Below are 9,369 nucleotides of genomic sequence, written 5' to 3' on the forward strand. Positions count from 1 at the left end.
ATGTTGACCGTCCTACAAGGCAGCATTTGCCACTATATTGTTAAAAAATTGAGATACAATTCACATACCATCAAATGTAGCATTTTAAAGTGCATAAGTGGTTTTTTATGTATTCACAAGACTGTGCAGCGGTAACCACTGTTCAATTCAAAAACATTTCATCACCCCAAACGAAACCCTGTACCTATTAGCTACCACTCCTCATTCCCATCCCCCCCACCCCAGCCTCAGCCCCTGGCAACCACTAATCTACTTTCTGTCTGTATGGATTTACTATTCTGGACATTTCATCTAAAGGGAAACATACAATATGTGGCTTTTTGTGACTGTCCACTTTCACTTAGCGTGTTTTTGAGGCTTGTCCACATCGTAGTATGTATCAGCGCTTCATTCCTTTCCATGGCTGAATAATGTTCTAGTGTATGGATAGACCGCGATTTTTAAATCCATGTTCTGTTGATAGACATTTGGGTTGCTTCCACTTTGGGGCTATTATAAATAAATGCTGCTATGAACATTTGCGTGCAAATTTTTGTGTACACGTTTTCAGTTCTCCTGGTATCTAGGCCTGGAACAGTGGGTGTCTGACATCTCTATGTTTAACCCTTTGAGGAACTGCCAGACTGTCGACCAAAGTGGCTGCACCATTGCACATTCACACCAGCAGTGCACCAGGGCTGATTTCTCCACATCTTCTCCAGCACTTGCTACTGTCTGGCTTTGATTATAGCCACTCTAGTGGGTGTGAAGTGGTATCTCACTGCGGTTTTGATTTGCATTTCCCTGATGGCTACTGAAGTGGAGCATCTTTTCATGTGCTAACTGGCCATTTGTCTCTCTCTTTTGGAGAAATGTCTATTCAAATCCTTTGCCCATTTTTTAAAAGTATAATTTCCATTTTATTTTTTTATTTGTTTTTCAGAGATCTTTCCTTTCGTCTTTACATGGGCTTTGGTGGAGGTGGTGGGGCAGCACCCGCAGGTCTAAGTCAGAGTGGGGGTGTTCGGTCCTCGCGGGCTTCCCAAGAATGATTCCTTGCTGTGAGGGGCACGGCTCACACAGTAATGTGCTTTCGCACACAGGGGCACCTCGGTTTTCGAATGTGATCCGTCCGAGAGAACGTTCGAGTTCTGAAACGTTCGAAAACCGAGGGGTCCACAGCCGACGGCGAGGCCTCAGGATCTTGCCCGCAGCGGAAGCCCTGGGGCACGTTCGACTTCCGAGGCCTGTTCGAAAACCGAAATGTTCGTCAACGGAGACGTTCGAGGACCGAGGTACCGCTGTATAGCTTGGGAAGTACATAGGCGTCGAAGACACTCACTTCAGAAATGTCCCTAATGACGGTGGCCTCTACTATGTTTCAAATGACAAACTTCTTTTTGTTGTTGTTTTGTTAATCTTCACCTGAGGATATTTTTTTCCATTGATTTTTCAGAGAGAGCGGAAGAGACGTGTGGTGAGGGGGAGAGAGAGAGAGAAACATCGATGTGAGAGAGACACATGGACTGGTTGCCTCCCGCATGTGCCCTGTCCAGAGGGTGGGGAGCGCACTGGAAACCTAGGTAAGTGCCCTTGACCTGAATCGAACGGAGACCCTTCAGTCCGTGGGGCGACACTCTAACTGCTGAGCCAAACCAGCCAGGGCCCAGTGATAAACTTCTTAAGGGCCTTGTCCTTGGGCCCACATCAGGCGCAGCTGGTGCAGCTAATAGGCTGCACATGGCTGAGGGCCTTTTTTTTTTTTTTTTTTTGGCACAACCATTGTTCCTTGGTCATCTTGGAAGCAAGGATCCAAGAGGGGCTCCTTTGCCCATTTTTGAACTGGGTTGTTTGTCCCTTGATAAATCGTACCACTGCCTTCTACAGAGTGGAAACTGAGGCTCAGAAAGAGAATGTGACTGAATCAAGACCACTGGGCTCACAGTGGATCGGTCCCCGCCTCCTACCCAGCAGGTCTGGGGCCACTGTCTCTCCACCCAGTGGACCAGTGAAGCTGCCTGCGATCTGATCCGTCCCCCAGGCCACCCCAGGTCCTGTCCTTGCAGAGGGTGGGCCAGGAAGCCAAGAAGCTGCAGTTCTGAGGAACCGAGCCGGCCCTCTCTTCCCCTCCAAATCACGCGGAACTGGCTGACGTGGCCCCGGGAAGAGGGGACAGCCCGGGTCCTGTGGTCGGGGAGCCTATTTATACTGGCTGGGCCGTGTTGCAAGCTTTTCCTGCTGGCGACAGGGACGTCACTGGGTGCTGACCTCACCAGAAACGCTGACGCATCTTCCCTTCACGCTTCGCTCAAATGGGCAGCCAGACCTCCTTACCTTGGGGCGACTCCGTGTCCTCCTGCCCATCACTGCCCCCTCCCACCTAGCTCTGGAGTCTCTTCCAGGGTCCCTATTGCCCATAGCCCTCCAAACACGCCCTCTTCTTGTAAGCTGTTATGGGGCTCCTAAGTCCAAATCCCTAGTACCTCAGAATAGGAATGTATTTGGAGACGGGGCCTTTAAAGAGGTGACTGAGGTAAAATGAGGTCACTGGGTGGGCCTAATCCAATATGACTGGTGTCCTTATAAGAAGAGAAGAGTAGGACACACACACACATAGACCGAGGGAGGACCACGTGAGGAGACAACGAGAGGCAGCCGTCCGCAAATCAAGGAGCTAGGCTGCAGATGAAATCGGCCTTGCTGACACCTTGACCTCGGGCTTCTAGCTCCAGGACCGTGAGGAAATACATCCCTCTATTATAAGCCACCCAGTCTGTGGTATTTGGTGTGATATCCCGAGCAAAGCAACATATAAGCCTTTCTTGCCTTTGGTAGCCCTGGTCCCTGGGGCCTGCACGGACACCTCAGTGAGCCACATGCTCAGAGCGTGGTCTTTCAGCTCTGACGGCCCTGGTTTGAATGCCCCGCTCCTCTTAAATGTCACCACACGTAGTGACCTCAGGTGGGGTGACTTCATGTCTCTGGGCCTCAGAGGCCTCTTTAAACCCTGGAGACAACTGGCTTCCCTGGACCGTCAGGAGGGGAGAGTGAGGTAAAGCACATGCTGTCCCCCAAGGATGGAGATTGGTCAGCAGGAGCTGAGAGAGGCCAGAAGCTCCCCAGTCAGACCTGGCCCTGGAGCCAGGCCCTGAGCTTCTCTGAATTTCAGTTTCCTCATTAAAGGGAGCGAACACACCCCTGTCGGCCGCTCCCCCTCACGGGGCTATTGCAAAATGAGATCAGGGATGTAAAATGAAGAAGGACCCCAGCTTGGCATGGGCACAGGAAGCAGCCTTGCGGGGGTGGGCACAGAAATGAAGAATTTAGCGGAAGCAACATTCTCAGGAGGAGAATCCAGAACTGGCCCTTGGGGGTGGCGATGGTGGCGTGATTGGGTATGGTGGGGTGATTGGGCATGGCACAGTGAGCACCACACTGGGGTGCCAGGGAGTGGGTGGGGACTGCGGAGCCGCCTCCTGGGCATGAGAGTGCGTCTGATTTTGCCCACTGCTGGAACCTCAGCCCCTGGGAGTGGCTGGCATGGAGCAGGGGCAAAATTTGTTGAATGAATTAGGGATTCATTCAAGGGATGATGTTTGTTCATCTTGACAGAGGGGAGAGCAGGTGGCAACAGCTTTGGTGGTCATGATGGGTGCCAAGGGTGGAGATGGGCAGGAGAGCATCCACCCTGGCCCCCTTGGCTTTCCTCGCCCAGGCTCCAGAGGCCCAGCTGGAGCAGCTCAGGCGGCCCTGGCAGCCCCCACAAGCCCCACCTGGCTCCTCAGCCTTCTGACACCCTCCTTCCTACCAGACTCCTGAGGGCTCAGACCAGTGACTTTCTTCCAGACCTGGTAAATGTGTTGGGACCACCAGGCATGGCTTATAGGCCTGGGCCAGCCCCTCTGCCTCCTTATTTGCCCTCACCTGGGCCTTAGTTTACCCCATGGTGAAGTAGCTGGTTGACTAGGGAGACATTGTCTCCAGGGCCCCTTCATTCTGACATTCAGAGCTCTGTGAGACACACAGGACCAACCCATGATCACTATCTTTCAGAGAAAGTGAAACCTGGTCCCCAACCGTCACCACAGCGACTCCCCCTCCCCGGTTTCCCCTCTGAGCTCATTGCTTCCCCATCTCCTCCGCTCCCCAACTCACAATGCCCCCCCGCACCCTCCCCAGCTAGTACAGTACTTGGAATTAGACTTTCATCTTTCCTTTTTCCTTCAAAGAACTTTTGCCTTTTATGTCCATGACTGCAGCAGCCTTGCGAGGTGGGCTGGGAAATGCTTTTCAAATCCTCATTTTACAGGTGGGGCCTTTGAGGCCCAGAGAAGTTAAGCAACTTGCCTCAGGTCACATAGCCTGTCAGTGGGTTTGAACCCTTATCTCCTGTTTCCCTTGTTCCAAGTGCCTGGTTCTCCCCAGAGGACCTGTCTGTAGAGAAAGGGCCTGGCCGCAGGCCTGGGCTGCTCGTGTGGAAGGTGCACAGTAGGGTGAGGAGACGGCCAGGAGCCCTGCTGGGGGATGCGGGTCCTGGGGCCAGAACCACAATCTCAGGGCTGCCAGCCTGGGTCTGGCTCCGTGCCCAGAGCCCAGTGGTTTCCGCTCACAGATGTCCCAACAGCCCCAAGAGAGGGCGGGAAGGGCACCCAAGAAGGAAGGTGTCTTGCTCCCCTCAGCCCCAAACCACAGTGGCCTGTGAGACCAATGGCTCCTGGGCCAAGACTGACCTGTGGGCCTGGCTGGCAGACCTTCCCCTCTATTCCCAGCTCAGCGCCCTGCAGGTGGCACGGACCCCCCTGTTCCTTGTTCACCCCAGGAAGGCTGAGGCTGCAGTTTGCATCACCCTTGGGCGTGGAGCTGACCTCGAAGAACGAATTCGAAGAAACTAGGAGGAGGAGCGGGCAGGCTGCTGCGCCCAGCGCCCATTGGTCGCCCGTGGAAACTTTGGTTTTTGGGGTCATGTTCCCAGAAGGCCTGCCCTCCCCCCTCCCCCTCCCCACCCACCTCACGAGGTGTTGGCCAATCGCTCTGGCAGGCAATAAAGTGGCTGTCAGCCCGCAGGGCTCCCAGCCGGGAGGTGTCATCCCCAACAGGCACAGGCCAGAGCGTGGACACCCAGCATGTGGGCACAGCCTATGAGGAGGACGCTGCTCAGTAAGTACTTCCTTCCTCCGACCAGCACCCACTTGCTGTGAACCACGGGTGCCAGCGGGGAGCTGGGCTACCCTCTGTTCTCCGGGAGCCGGGGAGACCAGGCACCAGGCAGAAGGATGCTGAGACTGAAAGAGAGCCAGGAGGTCAGGCAAAGAGAGGGGTCCGCTGAGAACACAGCATCTTCACGGGGTGGAGAGTGGGTGTCCCAGGAGGGCTTCCAGAGGGAGGCAATGTAGAGTGGCTCCCAGGGAGCCAGGGAGTGAGGGAAGGGGAGGGATTGGGCGAGAGGCTGGGGTAGCAGGAGGGAGGTAGGAGTTGTGCTGTGTAGAGGAGGAAGCTGCAGAAGCTGAGCAGAAAAATGGTGCAATGTCTGGAGGGGCCTCCTCTTGCCTTGATTTGCAGGGTCTGGGATGACTAGACACTGTCAGCCAGGATCCAGGGGCCCTGGAGCCCACACAATCACACAGCACACATAGCCACACCCACATGGTGACACATGCACGGAGCCATGTGACAACATCCAGAGCCCTCAATCTCACCAACCTGGGAACCCCCACATGCAGCCCTGGGCCCCATGGTGAACGGGGCACAACTGATCCCTTGGGATTCACACAGACCTGGACACACACTCAGCAGACGCCCTGGTCCCACATGCACTCGCAGCAGATACCTGGGGAGGCGGGGAGGGATACCCTGTGACCGCTGTGCCTGAGTGCCCAGCCCCTCTGCCCTCCCGAGCAGCATCTTCCCCAAGGGGCCGGATGATTCTTAGGAAGGGAACGTGGTGTCACTGCCTTCCGGACCATTGCACCACAGGCCCCTTCCGACCACGTGGCTGCTGGTGGATGGGGGAGGCAGGCGAGCGGTAACTGTGCCCGCCCCTCCCCGAATATTCCCATAAACTCACAGCATCCCTGTGGGCCCGACAGGAGTGTCCACTAACAGAGAGAGGAGAAAGGCTGAAGGTGGGGGGACAGGTGGACCTGGTGTAACTTGGGCAACTCTTCTTCAGCTCCTTGGTTTTCCTGTCAGTAAAATGAGGTCTGCACAGGAGGGGCCAGGGTCCTGTGGCAATAGCTGTCCCTTCACCTGGAGGGCTTTCAGAGAGCAGCCCCACCCAGTCCACCCCATGTCAGCTCCTGAGGTTGGCAGGATTGGCAGGCACAGGCGCTCCAGCCAGGCCCCGCAACCTCCTGTCGAAGGCCTACTTGGTGAATCAATCGCAGCCGCTGTTTCAGGTGCTGGGCAGTAACTTACCAGACAGGTGTCAGTGGCCCCAGCAGGCGCTCCTGTGCACACACAGTGCACCCTCCAGGGCACAAAGCCTGGATGATGGGCTGTGCCCTCTCCTCTGAAAGCCACCCACCCGTGGCTTCCTTGCCAAGTCAGGTGACACCCCCTTTCTCTGCCCCAGGTCTGATCCTCAAACTCCTGTTCCTGAACCCAGTGGTCATGGGCAACTGCTCGGGTGATGGCCAACAGCTCCTCAAGCAGCTGCAGCACCAGGCGAACCTCATGCAGGACACCAGCATGCTCCTGGACCCCTATGTGAGCGCCCGTCCCCGGTGACACCTGAGTCTCAGAAAACTTTGGGGTTAGGGCAGGAGTGAGCCCCAGAGAGGATCAGGACCAACCTCTACTTGCTCTAGCCCCACTCAATATGGGGGTGGGGGTGGGGGAACCAAGTCCCTATGTTATCCCAGGACCGTATCAAACATGCATCCAAGGCCTAACCCTGAGAATACAGCTTCCCAGGCTCAGCGGGCCTGGAGCGTGAACTGCTGCCACGGTGCCTCATTCCGCCGCTTGTCCTGCGGGCTGACTGCACACCTACCACGTGCGTTGTTCTAGGCCCTGGGGAGGCAGCAGTGACGCTCTCGGTCACCTTCCCCATACCACAATCACGTCACCTCCACCAGGCCCTGTGCGTCCCTCTAGCCTGCCTGTAGTGACTCTGCCTGCAGAGTCCTCTCCTCTCTTGGGCCTCGGTTTCTTGGTCTGTACAATGGGCAGATTGGATAGGGGGGTAAACAAAGTCAAGCGTTTCAAGGCTAACCAGAGCAGACTTGTGTGTGTGTGTGTAGCGGGGGCTCCAGCACTCACCCCCTGATTCTCCTTTCCCCCCCAGATCCACATTCAAGGCCTTCACATGTCCGGACTGAAAGAGCGCTGCCAAGAGTGCCCTGGGGTCTTTCCCAGCGAGCATGACCTGAAGAAGCTCAGTAAGAGGGACTTCCTGCGGACCCTCAACACCAAGCTGGGTCATGTCCTACAGAGACTTTCCGCTTTCCAGGGGGACCTCCCCAAAGTCCAGGCCTTGGGGGTGGCGAAGATGAATATCTACGGGATCAGGAACAACATCCACTGCTTGGCCCAGCTGCTGCAAGGCTCCTTGGAAACGGCTGAACCCACTCAGGCCGGCCTGTTGACCTCACCACCACCCACCCCTACCTCAGACGCCTTTCAGTCCAAGTTGAAAGGCTGCCAGTTCCTGCATGGCTTCCACCGCTTCATGCACTCAGTGGGGCAGGTCTTCCGAAAGTGGAGGGAGACCCCGAGCCAGAGGAGCCGGAGACACAGCCCCCACCGGGCCCTGCAGAAGGGGGCTCACAGGATGCAACCCTCCAGGAGGGGCAAGAGACTCTTGGCCAGGGTGCAGCCTCACCGGTAGCCTTAGGGGCCCAACAGCAGGTGAAGGATCAGCAGGTGCTCCTCAGGATGGTGCCTCCCCAGGGTCTCCAAACCTGCTTCCCAACTCTCAGAAGTGCACTTTAAGGGGTGAGAGCCGGTATGCTCCTCTACCTCCCCATGGAGAGGGGGGCTAGGATCAGACCATTGTGTCTCCCCAGTCCTGAGTTCCCCAGTCCCAGTGGGGTGGCTGGGTCAGGCCACGCGGGGCCAACTTTCCATTGATTCAGGGGTCTGATGACACAGACTGACTCATGGCCAGACTGACCGCCACCCCCCACTCTGCTCCCCAGAGGTCTGCCGGCCCTTCCCTCTCATGACTTGCAGAGCTCTTGCCCCCAGACTTCCTCCTTTCCGTGGTGGCATGGTTCCGAGGGGGAGGTCAGGGCCTGAGCTGGCCTCTTATGCCTCATCGCCAGTCTCAGGCCAGACACCTGGACGTCTGGGTGACCTCACTTTAGGCAGCTATGACAGGGGCAGAGTGTCCTGGAAGAAGCACTGATATGGGAGGCCCAAAGAAAGGAGCTCAGGTCTCAGCTTGGTCCCTAATTCACTGAGCCTCAGGCACACCACTTTACCTCTCTCTGGACCTCAGTTTTGTCGTTGTGATCGAAGGTGTTGGGGACCATGTGAAACTCTCTCTGCTTGTCAGCTGCTGAGACTCATTGGCATAGGATAGATTTCAAATTCTTTCCATAAATCGGGACAGGCGGTGCAAACGGACACGGGTGCAAACTGAATTCTTTGCAGGAGAGCTACCAGCGCCTGGAAGAGCCTGGTCTTGGGTTCTGGCTGCTTACTGCTCCCCCTGGTGGTGGATCTTGGAATTTTCTTATGCTGAAACCATTGTCCTGAAGGGTTCTGGGCCAATCCATTGAAGGGAGGGACATGATTAATTTATCGATTTTTTTATCAGTTTTTATTCGTTTTTTAAATTTTTTTAATTTATGAGGCTTATTTATGATGTATATTTAATGTTAATATTGTGCCAACATATATTTAAAACTTGCCTGGTTTCTAAAGACCCTGTGTCTCTTTGTTGTCTTGTGGGAGAGGATTTGGGGAAGGCTAGTCTCTTGGAGAGAGGGGTCCCTAGGTGGCAAGGCCCCAAGCATCTACCACTTGAGACCTGGACTGGAGCTCCTTGCCTATCCAGGAAGGGAAGTTTCATGCATCAGTCTGACTGTGGGGGCGTCTCTACACAGACAAAGAGTTTGTTGTGTCTGAACAGATCTCCCTTGAGACATTGGGGACTAGGGCTGTCGGGGTTTGGGAGCACGTGGGGAGGGATGCAGGCTGGAGTGTCTGGCTTGCTCTGGCCCCTGTGGGTGTGTGGCTGGGGTATGTGTGCTGATGTGTGTTGCATGAAATGAACAAGATAATAATAGATCCTGCCTCGGACGTGGCCTGTGGCCTGGTATGTGCTTGAAACTGCTCCCTGAAGGGCCCTAGGGGGATGGGGATTCCATCTGGCTCCCCAGAAAACTGGGCTGCCTCTTGATGCTCAAGGCCCCACCTCAGGAGGTGTACCTATAGGCTGAGGGA

General features: G+C 55.5%; 1 protein-coding gene across 1 annotated transcript; it reads left to right on the plus strand.

Annotated features, from left to right (window-relative positions):
* Window positions 1-5,102: 5,102 nt before the first annotated feature.
* Window positions 5,103-7,807, plus strand: OSM (oncostatin M). The gene is made up of 3 exons (XM_016198641.2): window positions 5,103-5,136; window positions 6,551-6,684; window positions 7,265-7,807. Exons 1-3 carry the CDS (start codon window positions 5,103-5,105, stop codon window positions 7,805-7,807), a joined length of 711 nt encoding a protein of 236 aa, XP_016054127.2.
* Window positions 7,808-9,369: the final 1,562 nt, after the last annotated feature.

Source organism: Miniopterus natalensis, chromosome 20 (assembly GCF_054644295.1).
Source record: "Miniopterus natalensis isolate mMinNat1 chromosome 20, mMinNat1.hap1, whole genome shotgun sequence".
Taxonomy (NCBI): domain Eukaryota; kingdom Metazoa; phylum Chordata; class Mammalia; order Chiroptera; family Miniopteridae; genus Miniopterus; species Miniopterus natalensis.